Source organism: Solanum verrucosum, unplaced genomic scaffold, assembly GCF_900185275.1.
Source record: "Solanum verrucosum unplaced genomic scaffold, falcon-dt-bn FXZP01000163.1, whole genome shotgun sequence".
NCBI classification, from domain to species: Eukaryota; Viridiplantae; Streptophyta; class Magnoliopsida; order Solanales; family Solanaceae; genus Solanum; species Solanum verrucosum.
The window spans coordinates 2,065,845-2,081,687 of record NW_026020379.1 but is presented as its reverse complement, the minus strand read 5'-3'; the positions used below and the strand labels follow the sequence as shown (position 1 = coordinate 2,081,687).

The 15,843-nt window shown below is 37.0% G+C and overlaps 2 protein-coding genes across 5 annotated transcripts in view; one reads left to right on the top strand and one right to left on the bottom strand.

Annotated features, from left to right (window-relative positions):
• The window catches only part of LOC125839081 (actin-depolymerizing factor 10-like), an 858,671-nt gene that overhangs the window by 438,199 nt on the left and 404,629 nt on the right, over nucleotides 1-15,843 (top strand). The gene's annotated exons all lie outside the window — the stretch shown is intronic.
• LOC125839037 (serine/threonine-protein kinase BLUS1-like) lies at nucleotides 13,026-14,282 on the bottom strand. The gene has a single exon (XM_049518024.1). The coding sequence runs from the start codon at nucleotides 14,280-14,282 to the stop codon at nucleotides 13,026-13,028; it is 1,257 nt and encodes a 418-aa protein (XP_049373981.1).

Genomic DNA, 15,843 nt, shown 5'->3' with positions numbered 1-15,843 from the left:
ATGTTTCGACCCCGGTGGGTGAGTCCTTAGTAGTGGATCAGATATTGCGATCTTGCTTAGTGACTATCCAGGGTTGTGATACTAGAGTTGATCTTATTCTGCTAGATATGGTTGATTTTGATGTGATTTTGGGCATGGACTGGTTATCCCCCTACCATGCGGTCTTGGATTGCTACGCCAAGACTGTTACTTTAGCCATGCCTGGCATTTCCCCAGTGTTGTGGCAGGGTGCTTATAGTCACACACCGACAGGGATCATCTCTTTTATGCGGGCTAGACGGTTGGTTGCTTCTGGGTGTTTAGCTTATTTGGCTTATGTGCGAGATGTGAGTAGGGAGGGCTCTTCAGTTGACTCAGTTCCTGTGGTTAGAGAGTTTGCAGATGTGTTCCCTACAGACCTACCTGGCCTACCTCCAGATCGTGACATTGATTTTGCCATAGATTTGGAGCCCGACACCCGTCCTATTTCTATTCCGCCTTACCGGATGGCTCCTGCAGAGCTCAGGGAGCTCAGTGTTCAGTTAGAGGATCTCTTAGGTAAGGGGTTTATCCGTTCGAGTGTGTCGCCTTGGGGTGCTCCTGTTCTGTTTGTGAAGAAGAAGGACGGGACTATGAGGATGTGTATTGACTACAGGCAGCTGAACAAGGTGACGGTGAAGAACCGTTACCCCATGCCTCGTATTGATGATTTGTTTGATCAGCTTCAGGGTGCCGCCGTGTTTTCTAAGATTGATTGAGGTCCGGGTACCATCAGCTGAGGATTAGGGCAGCAGACATCCCTAAGACTGCATTTAGGACCCGTTATGGCCATTATGAGTTCTTGGTGATGTCGTTTGGGTTGACTAATGCCCCTGCTGCCTTCATGGACTTGATGACACGTGTGTTCAGGCCATACCTTGATTTATTTGTCATCGTCTTCATTGATGACATACTGGTATACTCGCGGAGCCGGAGTGAGCATGAGCAGCATTTGAGGATAGTGCTCCAGACTTTGAGAGATCAGTGGCTTTATGCCAAGTTCTCAAAGTGCGAGTTTTGGCTTGAGTCTGTAGCCTTCTTGGGGCACGTGGTGTCCAAGGAGGGTATTAGGGTTGATCCGGCGAAGATTGAGGCTATTCGTGATTGGCACAGGCCCACTTCTGTTACTGAGGTTCGTAGCTTCGTCGGGTTAGCGAGTTACTACAGACGCTTTGTTGAGGGCTTTTCTACTATTGCAGCCCCGTTGACTCGATTGACTCGTGTTGATGTTCCCTTTGTTTGGTCAGAGAAGTGTGAGGCGAGCTTTTTGAGGCTCAAGGAGTTATTGACCACCGCTCCTATATTGACTCTTCCAGTTGAGGGCGAGGGCTTCACAGTTTATTGTGACGCATCCGGCGTTGGTTTGGGGTATTGATGCAGTAGGGCCGGGTTATTGCTTATGCATCGAGGCAGCTTAAGATCCATGAGCGCAACTACCCCACTCATGACTTGGAGTTGGCGGCGGTAGTTTTCGCGCTTAAGATTTGGAGGCACTACTTGTATGGAGTTCGATGTGAGATCTATACCGATCATAGGAGTCTTCAGTACATCATGAGCCAGAGGGACCTTAATTCGAGGCAGCGTCGTTGGATTGAGCTCCTGAAGGACTACGACCTCTCTATTCTTTATCATCCGGGCAAGGCGAATGTGGTAGCGGACGCCTTGAGCCGGAAGGCAGTGAGTATGGGTAGTCTAGCCTTCTTATCTGTTGAAGAGCGACCCTTAGCTTTGGACATTCAGTCCTTAGCTAATAGCATGGTTCGGTTGGATATCTCAGATTCTAGACGCGTCTTGGCCTTTATGGGAGTTCAGTCTTCTTTGCTTGATAGGATCCGTGGTTGCCAGTTTGAGGATGATACCTTGGTGCCCCTTAGAGATCGAGTGTTAGCGGGTGATGGTGGTCAGGCTACCTTAGATCCTGATGGAGTGTTGAAATTTGTCGGCCGCATCTGTGTTCCGAGAGTTGGAGATTTGATACAGTTGATACTTTCTGAGGCCCATGAGTCTAGATACTCTATCCATCCGGGCACAACGAAGATGTATCGTGATTTGAGGCAGCATTACTAGTGGAGTGGCATGAAGAGAGATATTGCTGACTTTATTTCCCGTTGCTTGTGCTGCCAGCAGGTAGAGGCCGAGCATTTAAGGCCTGGTGGCGAGTTCCAGAGATTATCCATTCCGGAGTGGAAGTTGGAGCGTATCACTATGGACTTCGTTGTGGGGTTGCCTCGGACTTCTAGAGGTGTTGACAGCATTTGGGTCATCGTGGATCGATTGACCAAGTCAACACACTTCCTTCCTGTTCATACTACTTTCAGTGCCGAGAGGTTGGCTCGTATCTACATTAGGGAGGTGGTCCGTCTTCATGGCGTGCCTGTTTCTATCATTTCAGGCCGGGGTTTACAGTTCACTTCCAGCTTTTAGAGGGCTTTTTAGGAGGAGTTGGGCACCCGTGTCCACCTTAGCACAACTTTTCACCCACAGACGGATGGCCAGTTGGAGCATACTATTCAGGTCCTTGAGGATATGTTACGGGCCTGTGTTATGGATTTTGGAGGTCAGTGGGATCAATTCTTGCCTTTGGCGGAGTTTGCGTACAACAATAGCTACCACTCTAGTATTCAGATGGCCCCATTCAAGGCCTTATTTCCTCTTAAAATTCAGGTCTGATGAAAAATCTTGGCTTGCCTTAATTTCTAGACGTGAATTTATCAAGACACATCTTACTATATTGGTTGATAGAAAAGATTATGCACACCACATCCTTATGCTAGCCCAACACAGGTGCGTATTTGGTAATGGATATAAATATTGTTTTAAGAATAATTATGTTAGTTCTTTAGTTAATCACTCTGTGATTGAGGAATATAACTTGGATTTTCAATTGAATGATGCTTGCAAACATGTTTGCGTTGTGGGTTTAGTAAATGGAATGATTTGAATTTCCATTGGATCCACTAATACGTTTATATGGAATACATCAATTAAAAAGTTGAAGAAATTTACTAATCTTAGATCTACATTAATGAGGCTTGATTTATACGTATTTGATTTTGAATTTGATAAATTTCATTATGATTATAAGTAGTGTGTAATCTCAATACTAGAATTTCATATCTAGTTGAGGTCATCTTATATAGTCAAATAGATATTATTTGAGAAGTGTTGATGATTGCCCGAGTGTAGGACTATTAAATGATTCGGGTAAGTTTGTGAACAAAATTTTTTATCGGCCTACTACTTCTGCTGGTCTTAATACATATTAAGATTGGTACACCATTTCTTTTTATTTGGCCAAAGAAAAATGAGAAAAGATGGAGAATCTTTGCAATAAAAATGGTAGTTTTCTACCGATGGAGTGTTGGAAAGTGATCTTTTTTGTATATTCTTATTATCCAAGAAGTCATGAAGATGTGTGCGTTAAGAAAGCGTATGGGGTTAAAATGTGTTCCATACTCCTTGATAGTCTACATATATGCGTGACTTCTAATATAATCAAAATCATGAAAAGATGACCTCCAAACACTCCAACTGGTGGAATATTGTAACATTCCAAAAATCTTTAAGCTAAAATTTGAAACATTCTTCATAAGTTTATAGGGTTGTGCCAGATGATTCTTAATTGTACGTAGGTATTAAGGTCAATTATTTAGTGTGGGAGGATATTTGGAGATGAATTAAAGTATATAATCTCCTTACACAAAGTTGAGTTGGAAATTTCCTTATCCATAGAGTTTCCATATAAGAATTTTCTTGGGTTAACTTGAATAAATCATATCTCTTAACATATGAAGCGTTAGGTGAACCATAACCTATCAAATTAAAGATCTATAAATCTCCTTTCCAACGTCATCAAGTTTGCATCATTCCGAGTTTAGAGTAGAGAGTTATGATCATTTTACTAAATAATGTAGCGCAACTCCGTTTTGACAGACGAGAAAATTCTAAAAAAGATAATTTTCTTGTCCTTATACCACTAAGTAAACCTTAAAACGGTTATATCAACTTCTATAAAGTCCTAAACAATTATATTTCCTTCTTTTAACTCCTTCTTCTTGTCTCTCAAACCCTAAGACAAAATTCTAAGGAAAATCAAAGCATAAGACTTCCAAGCAAGATTCTTTCAAATATTTTTAAAGATTCTTCTTCAAATAATGTTCTTTCCAATCTTTTTCAAGATTCTTCTTCAAGGTAATCCTTCTCCAAAGAATTTAATCTTTCCCATTCAAATTCCTTCGTATAATCATGAATCACTAATAGAATTCTTAACCCATAGAATTTTCAAGAAACTAATTCAAGAATCTCAAGAAAGGATTTCATTATCGTTCTTCTTCAAATTAGGGTTCTTCTTCAAGATTCATGGAGCGTTAAGGGGTGTAAGATTATTAAAGTGAGAAACTTTTTTCTTCCTCACGCGCTACTCCTACAATATATATATTTTTAAGATCAAAACTAGGGATTTTACCCAAGATTCTATGATTTTGAATTTCCTTTATCTCCAATTATTGGTTCTTGATTTTTATCATCAAAATTATTGTATTTATGTCATTATTGATTATTGATTTGTGGTTCATGATTATTATATAGCATGGACCCCTTTCTAATAACATTTATTTAAAAACCTTATTGTAGTATTTCATAAGCATTAATTTCATAAATAAAGTATGTTCAAGATTTTAAAAATGTCATGAACCATGAAATACTACGACAAGATTTTTAAATAACTTTGGTTAGAAAGGGGTCTATGTGGTATAATAATCATGAACCAATAATCATTAATGACATAAATATCATAATTTTGATGATAAAAATCAAAAATCAATGATAGGAGATAAAGGGAATTCAAAATCGTGGATAAAAACCCTAGCTTTGATCTTAAAATATATATTGTAGGAGTAGGGTGTGAGAAAGAACAAAGTTCCTCACTTTAATAATCTTACATACCTTACACACTCCATGAATCTTGAAGAAGAACCCTAATTTCAACAAGAACGGCCAAGAAATCCTTTCTTTAGGTTCTAGAATTAATTTCTTGAAAATGTTATGGCCAAGGGCTAAGAATTCTATTAATGATTCATGATTTTAAGAAGAGACTTGAATTGGAAAGATTAAAATCTTTAGAGAAGGATTTACCTTGAAGAAGAATCTTGAAAAAGATTTGGAAGAGCATTACTTGAAGAATAATCATTAAAAATATTTGAAAGAATCTTGCTGGAAAGTCTTATGCTTTGATTTGCCTTTGAATTTTGTCTTAGGGTTTGAGAGGAGAAGGAGGAGTTAAAAGATAGAAATATCCTTGTAAGATTATCATGATTTAGATGCGTCCGATTAAGCATCTCTTATGAATTGATATGTCATGAAGGCATGATATTTCAAAGGAGATATTCTTATGATTTATGAATCTTTATGATTGAATTGGTATTACTAGAAACTCACCATTTCAAAGACTAAGATTATGAATATGGTATAATTTTATATATTTCCGTTGGGAGTTACTTAGCACCGAGCGGTATTTTGTGATGAAGGTTTCTGTTTAGCGTTCGTGGACCTTTAGTAGCAATTTCTAAGTCCTAGAACAATGTGTCGCCATAGGATCTTATCTCAAATAGAAATTAGTTAGAAGATCCACCTTAGGTCAAACTCATGGTCCTTTCCTTGGCATGTAGGACAATCTCTTTTCGGTATGGGTGTAAGATAACTGACTCCATGTTATTTCTCACATGGTTTATATAGATTAAGAATATCTCCCACAGTTCAGTTTTTTGGATTATTGCTTTGACCTTATATTTAGTTATTTTAGTTTCAGTATTTATCAGTTGCATGTTTTACTACTTGGTCATTTGATCAATTCATGTATTTCAGTCTCATATTCATTTTAGCGTCCCAGATTCATCAAGTCCAGCTTTACAAATTATCATCCATATATCTCATACTCAGTACATTCTTCGTACTGATTCACATATCTCTTGTGCCTACATATTTCATATGAAGTAGATTCAGGTTGTTACTATCAGAATCCTAGTTAGTTGGATCACAGCTTCCACTCAGAAGGTGATGAGTTCTCTAATCTCAAGCACTCAAGTCAATTTTGTAGTTCTATTATGTTATTTCTATTCATGTGTATTGAATAAGGTAAGCAAGGCTCATGTCCCACTAACTATAATCAGTATTAGTAGAGGCTTCATAGACATTCTATTAGAGTTGTTGTATTCAGTCTATTCTATTTTAGATTCCTTTCATGTTACATTTGTTGTAGACAAAACTTTGTTCAAAAATATATTGAACCAATATTCCATAATTATGCTTCCGCTCAGTCTTTTTCATTCTTTTACTTGTTCATATTTAGTTGCTCATGACTATGTCAGTATCAAGGGTTAGCTTGAGTCACTCATGACTTTAAGCACCGTGTTACGACTATACTACCCATTTTTCATAGCACATCATCTCCACCTTTCTCTATTTTTCATTAGACGAATCAAAATAGGCCTCATATGTTATTAATACAAGAAGCAGTAGTATGCCAATAAAGTTTCCCATGACAAACTTACCTTAAAAATTTAATAGCCTCGTCCTCAGACAACCATTAACACTTTCTCAAGAATAATTATTTAAACTATATAAGTTGATCTTAACTTGTAGTGTTGAAAATATAGACTACCTTGTAGTCATCACGAAATTCATCATTCAAAACCATCTATGGGCCAACAATAGGATTAGGAAATTTCTTGAACTTCCTAATTGATGAATATAAACATGTGAGTGGACATAAAAGAAGGACAAATTGTTGTCGGAGACAAGCTCCTCGCCAATAGCTCTCAAGAAACAATACAAGAGAAAGGAAATAAAGACAATGATGCTGGATCTTACCGTTGATACGCAGAAGTCTTGAATAGAATTGAATAAGGAGTTTTGTGTCATTAGTCACAAAACTATTTATTAGTTTAGTTTTATCTATATTTAGTTGGTTAGGATTCTGTTACAATCAGGAGTCTGTTGGAATTCAATTACAATTAGGAGTCTAATACTTGTCCAACACTTGTATATATAGAGTAACAATGTACAGGGATAGTAACAGAGCAATACAGAAAAATTCTGCATATCGTTTTTTTTTTCTTTGAAGTTTTTACATGGTATCAGAGCAACACTAGAAGCTCTGTATACGATTTTTTCTCTTGTCTTTCATAAGTTTGTTCTTATTACTTGATTTTTTATCTCCATGGGTGACGAATCACTTCCTCCTACTACAGTTGCAGCTAGGACTGCTCCTCCTACTGTTTTGGTGGATCAAAGCCATCCTTATTATCTTGCTCCATCAGATAACCCTGGTATGAATTTGCTCAATGTCACTTTTGATGGTACTGGATATGGAAATTGGCGCAGAGGTGTTTTGATCTCTCTCTCAGCCAAGCATAAGTTAGGTTTTATCACTGGAGGTTGTAGATCTCCAGATCCAGATTCACCCTTGCTTGATCATTGGAAAAGATGCAATGATATGGTGATTGCGTGGCTTCTCAACTCTCTTAGCAGAGACATCTCAGAGAGTGTGATTTACTCTCAAACTGCGAAAGATTTGTGGACTGAGCTTGAGGAACGCTATGGACAAGCAGATGGTGCTAGGTTTTTCAACTGCGACGAGATCTCAACAATATTAGTCAAGGGACTTCAGATGTTGCAAGTTATTTCACTAAACTTAAGAGAATTTGGGATCAGTTAAAATTGCTCAATACCTTTATAGTTTGTCGTTGTGATTGTGATTGCGGAGCAAAATCACATAACGCCAAGATGAATGAGGATCAACAACTTATTCAATTCTTAATGGGTCTTAATGATGTCTACACTGGTGTTCGAGGAAACATACTTATGATGAAACCACTTCCTTCAACTGCACAGGCTTACTCCATTGTTCTCCATGAAGAATCACAAAGGGAGGTACATGCTCAACATACTCTTGGTACTGACTCTTCTGCTTTTTACAGTGCTGGACAGAATTCAAATAGATCTAGACAGGCAAGGGAATACAGGAATGTTGCTCAAAACAATAAAACTGATGTTAGGAAAATCGATCAAGTTTGTAAGTATTGCAAAAAATCAGGTCATGTTAAGGAAGAATGCTACAAATTGGTGGGCTACCCTGCTCATTATAAGTTTAATAGAACTAGGAAGGGAGATTTTCCTAACCAATCTGTCAACAGTGCTATTGGAGAGCAGGATAACACTACAGGGCTTGGTGCTCATACAGTTTCTAATCTCATCTCTGGTCAAGGGTTCTCTAAGGCACAATGTGACCAATTGATTCAGATGTTCCAAACTGTTCAAGAAGGAATTGGAGCATCAACTCCTAATGTCACTGCCAGTGCAAATCTGGGCGGTATGCAATACGCTTATAATATTTTTACCTCTTTCTATTCTAAGTTACATCACAATACTTGGATAGTTGATTCTGGAGCCTCCCAACATATGACCTATAATAAAACCTTTTTGCATAATATTGTCCTTCTTTCTATCCCGGTGACAGTAAGTCTCCCAAATTCCTATCAAGTCAAAGTAAATTATATGGGTAGTTTATTTCTTACGCCAGATTTAGAATTACATAATGTCTTATTTGTTCCTGTTTTTAAACATAATCTTTTGTCAGTTTCTCAGCTTTGCACACAGTTTGATTGCAATCTAATTTTTTCTAAATATAATTGTTCTATTCAGGCCCCTTTTTTGAAGAGGGACCAACTTCTCGATGAAGCTGCAACTGGACTCTATGTGATAAGAGATAACACACCTCAGATGCATCTTATTTCCCAGAAGCCTATGTTTCCTGCTTCTTTTAATTCTAGTTCTTTGTCTAAGTCTAGTTTATCTAAATCTTTTCCTGTTATGTCCAATAGTTGTATTAAACAATCTTCTATTCCTATCAATGAAAATGGTTTTGCTTATTCTGTTTCTACTCTTTTATGGCACAATAGATTAGGTCATTTGCCTTTGGCGGCTATGAAACATATTGATAGCCTGCATTTAAGTTCTAATATTGAAGACTCCATGCCTTGTGCAATTTGTCCCATGGCTAGACAAGCCAAGCCTCCTTTTCCCAGAAGTTCAATCACTACTAAACATTGTTTTGATCTCATCCATATCGATACTTGGGGACCCTATAAGACACCAACCTACAAAGGAGAGAAATATTACTTAACTATTGTAGATGATTTTTCTAGAAGTACTTGGACTTTTTTGCTTTGTGCTAAATCAAATGCATTCCCCACTTTAAAAGCATTTCTTCTATATGTTGAAAGACAATTTTCTACCAAAGTCAAGATTATAAGGTCTGACAATGCTTTTGAATTGGGTTCTGGAAATCTAGCTACTGAATTTTTCCTTTCTCAAGGAATTCTTCACCAAACTACTTGTGTGGGTACACCACAACAAAATGGTGTGGTTGAGCGAAAACATAGACATTTGATGGAAACTTGTAGGGCTCTAATGTTTCATTCTCATGTTCCTAAGCAGTACTAGGGGGATTGTCTTCTAATAGCCACTCATTTGATTAATCGGTTTCCTTCTAAAGCTCTACACCTTAAATCCCCGTACCAAGTCTTATTTAACTCTCTCCCAGATTATTCTTATCTCAAACCTTTTGGTTGCCTATGTTTTGTTTCAACTTTTTCCCGTAATAGAGATAAACTCAGTCCTCGAGCTATTCCAGGTGTGTTTTTTGGTTACCCCTTTGGAAAAAAGGGTTACAAAATTCTTACATTACACTCTAAACAAATCTTAATTTCTCGAGATGTCAAGTTTGTCGAGTCTATTTTTCCATTTTCACTCTCTAGACCACTATCTCAACTCTTCCCTACTTCATGTCCTCTTCCCCATGGCGAAGAACCTACATCATCTCTTTTGCCCCCTCTAGATCCTGATCCTTCTCCTTCTGTTCCTACGCCTTCTCATACTCCCCCTGAGAATTCTCCTGTGTTATCTAGTCCACCAGAGCCACAGCTGCGCAGATCCACAAGGGAGAATCACACCCCTACTTATTTATCTGATTATATTTGTGGTAATGCTTTCTCTGTCATTTCTCCTAATCCCCCTTGTTTTCCTTTGCGTGCACATTCTTTTTCCACTATGACAACTCCTAATCAATCTTTACTCACATCTATTTGTCAAATTACTGAACCCACTTCTTATCACCAAGCTGTACTGCATCCCGGCTGGAAGGCCGCAATGACCTAGGAATTTGACGCTCTCAACTCCAACCATACTTGGGACATCGTTCAATTGCCACCAGCCAAGAAGGCCCTACCCTGCAAATGAGTGTATAAAGTTAAACTTAAGTCAGATGGGTCTCTTGAGCGTCTCAAAGCTCTTTTGGTGATTCGGGGTGATACACAACGTGAAGGGATTGACTTTACAGAGACTTTTTCTCCCGTTGTCAAAATGACAACTGTGAGATGTCTCCTCTCTATTGCTGTAAAGAGGGGCTGGAAACTATACCAGCTCGATGTCAACAATGCGTTCCTTCATGGGGACCTTAATGAAGAGGTTTACATGCGGTTTCCTCCTGGTTTAATTGCTCCTTCTCCTTCTCATGTTTGTCGGCTCCGTAAGTCCCTATATGGCCTTAAACAAGCATCTCGTCAGTGGTATGCACGTCTGTCCTCTGCTTTGTATACTAGAGGTTTCATCTGTTCCTTGAACGACTATTCTTTGTTCTATAAACACACTGGGGAGTTGGTTACTTTGCTTGCTGTACATGTTGACGACATCTTGTTCACTGGTAATAACTTGCAGGAAATTATAGAAATCAAGTTCTTTTTGGATTCTGAGTTTCGCATTAAAGATCTCGGAGAGGCTCATTATTTTTTGGGAATGGAATTGATTCATGAGGAAGGTGGTATGCTTATTACTCAGCGTAAATTTGCTATTGAGACCTTAACTGAATTTAATTGCCTTGAATCCAGATCTGTCTCTACTCCTCTAGATCCCACTATCAAACTTTCTTCATCTTGTGGACCTCCTCTTCCAGACCCGCTTGTTTACCGACGACTTTTGGGAAAGCTCAATTTCTTGACTAACACACGACCAGATCTTTCTTTTACGGTCCAAACCCTCAGTCAATATATGCAAAATCCATGCCAAGGTCATCTTTCCGCTGCTTATCATACTCTGCGATATTTAAGTCGCGATCCTGGTCTTGGTCTCTTTTTATCCCCAGACTCATCGTTTCAACTCCTTGCTTTTTGCGACTCCGATTGGGCTTCTTGCTCCGATACACGCCGTTCTGTAAGTGGTTTTTTTCTTAGCCTTGGAGGCTCTCCTATTTCTTGGAAATCTAAGAAACAGCCGGTCGTCGCTCTTTCTTCCGCTGAGGCGGAGTATCGTTCCATGCGTCGCTTAGTTTCAGAGGTCACCTGGGTGGTTCGCTTGTTACATGATCTTTCCCTCTCTCCCTCTTTGCCGATTTCTCTACATTGTGACAGCCAAGCAGCCATCCATATTGCTAAAAATCCCGTCTTTCACGAACGAACCAAACACATCGAGCTTGATTGTCATTTCGTCCGTGAAAAACTTCTTGATGGCCTCATTTCTTTATCTTTTGTCCCTTCTTCTTCTCAACTGGCCGATTTGTTCACCAAAGCCCTCTATGGGCCCCTTCATCGTTCCCTTCTTCTCAAGTTAGGTGTCCGTTCACCGGCCTCCAACTTGCGGGGGGGTGTTGTCGGAGACAAGCTCCTCGCCAATAGCTCTCAAGAAACAATACAAGAGAAAGGAAATAAAGACAATGATGCTGGATCTTACCGTTGATACGCAGAAGTCTTGAATAGAATTGAATAAGGAGTTTTGTGTCATTAGTCACAAAACTATTTATTAGTTTAGTTTTATCTATATTTAGTTGGTTAGGATTCTGTTACAATCAGGAGTCTGTTGGAATTCAATTACAATTAGGAGTCTAATACTTGTCCAACACTTGTATATATAGAGTAACAATGTACAGGGCTAGTAACAGAGCAATACAGAAAAATTCTGCATATCGTTTTTTTTTTCTTTGAAGTTTTTACACAAATCAACCCATTAATTAAATTCATGATCGAAACAAATTCGTCATTGACTAGATAATCAAAATTATATTCCTCAATAGAGCCATTAAGTAAGGAACTAACATAACAATTCTTAAAATGGTATTGATATCCATTACCATATGTGTACCAATGTTGGATCAACATAATATGTGATTCCGAGGCGTTTTAGGTGAAAGGTGTAGAAGAGCACCCAAAAAATATAAAAGACTCGATATAAGAAGTTAATATCGAAATTGGGAAGAATTTCGGACGATGCAAGCTAGAGTATTGACTAGCACATTGGGCACTGCGCTAGAGCCCAAACTTTTAGAAGTTGAGAAAAGCACACTGATAGTGCACTGCCTAATGTGTCTTGTTCTCAAGATTACCTCTAGCTAGGAACCTACACCACTAATGCTTAATTAGTAGTGTACCTTTAATTCTTCGTTTTATTGTTAATTTCTCCTTACTGTGTAAAATCAGATATTCTTATAATATATGTTGTCAGTTACTTTCACCTGATGATGTATACAAATTTACTCATGTTCCTGTTTTAGCTTGTGCAAGTTTATATGGTCATATCCTTATAATGATCAAGTCTTTTCTAACAGAAAAATTTATAGGATTGGCTTATGTTGATGTATGAGAGCTTACTGAGTATATCGTAGAACAGAATCAAGACTCGTGTTTCTAGAATCCAAACCACATTGAATCTGACTGGTGATTGGAAGACGTCTCATATCTTTCTGTACCAGAGACTAATCGAAGCCACAAGTATTCAACATGAAAATTTAAGATTTGCACATAAAATCAGTAGCAGAAGAAAATAAGAAACAGATGAGAAATCGAGAAGAAGTTCCATTTCATGTATATAATCCCCAAACTCAGAAAACAGAGGATTTTATGTACTACACATTATACATCAATCTTAATCCAAGAATCTGCTGAATATATCTAAATTTTTACTCAATTTCTACCATTCAACATAAATTGCTTAAACCTGTCATTAGCATCAGTAAAGAATGGAGCATTCAAAAGCTGATCAGCAGTTGGTCTGTTCACTGGATTCTCTCTAAGACAAGCAAGAACAATCTCTTCAAACTCCTCCGAAAACGCCCTTTTCTTTCGATTAACCAAACTCTTCATCACTTCCTTGAATCTCCCATCCCTCTTGATCATCATCTTTTTAAGCGATTTCGGCAGTTTTTTCTTCCTCCTTATCTTATCGACTATATAGTTGAAGTCTCTACGATTCCGAACAGGTAAATCCCCATACACTAATTCCAGTGCTGTTATTCCCAATAACCAAATATCAGATTTTGGTCCACTGTTACCTTCATTTTCTCTTCCATACACCTCTGGTGCAGCACCCCATCTAAATATATGTTTCGGATTCATAAATGGAGCGTATTGATTATTGGCTTGATTTGGGGTTTCGGAATCATAAACAGATGCTTCGTATGCTAACTTGATCGAAATTTCTTGAGTAGCATAGTCGATATGAACAAAGATATCTCCAGCATTCAAAGTGTTATGAACCCTTTGATTAAACTCAACATGAATTTCATCTCTTAGAGCAATAAGTACTTGTTTAAGAACAACAGAAATGAATTCCTCTGACAATTTTTTCTGAGGACGAGTAGATAGAATATATCGAAGAGATCCCTCAGACATATACGGCAAAACAACACATAACAACTCATCATTATCACTGAAAATGTTGGTAACAGCACTGAAAATTCTCTTAGATCCAATTATTTTTCCATAAGGAGTATCAGTAAGGCCTGCTTTACCTTGACGCCAGAGGTGACGACTTTCAGTTTCACTTTCGTTCATATCGATGATCTTCAAAGTGACATATCCAGATTTGATAGGTATTTCAGTATCTGGTTTATGTTCGGTATAGAGAGCTCTGTAAACAGCGCCGAATCCATGAGAAAAAGAGCCAATGTCCAAGTTGAGAAGATACGTATCTTGAGTTTCTGGATCAGTGATGATTGGCTGACGTAGTGGTGGGATTTCTGGAGAAGATAAACTTGATCTCGAAACAGGGGCGTAACGCATTGATAAACTGGATCTATTAGAATCGAATTGAAGTGGGAGACTTGCGAAAGAAGGAACAGGGTCTGGTGCATTTGAAGGAGAACCAATATACGCTGGAAAACTTGTAGAACCAGTTTCTTTGGGAAGGTATGGGTTATAGGGATTCTGGATTTTCTTCATCTTTTCTTGGGAGCAGAGAATCAGAATTTCAGAAAAAAAATGGAGTTTGGTTCGTGAGGAAGACGAAGAAGAAGATGTATTTATAGCTTTGGCAGTTTGGGTTGTTATTTCCCGCGCATAATTGGTTCAACTAACCTTTATATACCACATTTTCATTGAGTCTTTAATTTTTCGATTTGTTATATTTTTATATTTTGACTATTGTATTAATAATTTTCTATAATTCATTTTTCAAATTTCTGCTACTACCTGTTATATTTTTATATTTTGATTATCGTATTACTTGTTTTTTTTATTTTTTTATTTTTTTCAATTTTTGCTAGTATTTGTTATTTCTTGTACTTTGATTATCGTATTACTAGTTTTCTATTTTTCATTTTTTTTTTTAAAAAGTTGCTAATATTTGTTATTTCTTGTACTTTGATTATCGTATTACTAGTTTTCTATTTTTTCGTTTTTTTTTAAAAAAAATTGCTACTATTTGTTATTGCTTGTACTTTGATTATCGTATTACTAGGTTTATATCTTTGTTTGCAATTTTTGCTACTATTTGTTATTTCGTGTACTTTGATTTCGTATTACTAGTTATTCATCTTTCGTTTATTCAATTTTTGCTACTATTTGTTATTTCGTGTACTTTGATTATCGTATTACTAGTTTTATATCTTTCGTTTTTTTTTCAATCTTTGCTACTATTTGTTATTTCTTATTTCTTATACTTTAATTTCGTACTACTAGTTTTCTATCTTCACATTTTTAAAATTTTTGCTACTATTTGTCATTTCTTATACTTTAATTATCATATTAATTGTAGTTACTATTCAAAATATTTTGTGACGTTTTCACTTTGATATATTCTTAACTGTTCTTTCTTGGGTTGAGGCTCTATCAAAAACATTTTTTAAATTGTTTTTGGAGCAGGGGCAACTCAAGCTCTTTGATGGCCTAAAACAAGTAATAAATCGAAGGCTAATATTTTATTATTTGAAGTTTATTCTTCAAACATTTTGATGATGCAATTTTTTTTAGAAATGCACAATTAATTTCTTTCTTTCTTTATATGAAAAAGGTCTTTTAAAAAAAAAATAATAGTATTCTCTTCGTTTTAATTTATTATCTGACTTTGATTTGCATATAATTTGAAGTTCAATTAAAGATTGTAACGGTAAGTAAAAACAAATTGAGTCTTGTAGTATTAAATTAAAGATTGAACGAACGTGTAATTTTTTTTTAAAAAATCTATAATAATTATATTATTGCTAAAAAAAGGGGCATCACAAATTTCGGGGATTAAGGCAAGTGTCATGTTTTTCAACACATAAAGTTGTACACATGTACTAGCAAAATTAATACATGCATTAACTCTATGTATTAGTAGTATTTTATTTGGTGCACTTTTTCATGTCATGTATAATTAATGGTTGCATTAAGTATGCAATCTATTGTGTATTGGGGAGTGTATTACTAATACCATGATTTTCTAGGTACTAGTAATGCATGCATTAGCCTTTTAAAGACACAATTACCCCCTCAAACCCCTTTTACATTTTTTTCACCATAA

Coding starts and splice junctions, on each gene's coding strand:
- LOC125839037 (XM_049518024.1), bottom strand. CDS start 14,282: ATGAAGAAAATCCAGAATCCCTATAACCCATACCTTCCCAAAGAAACT.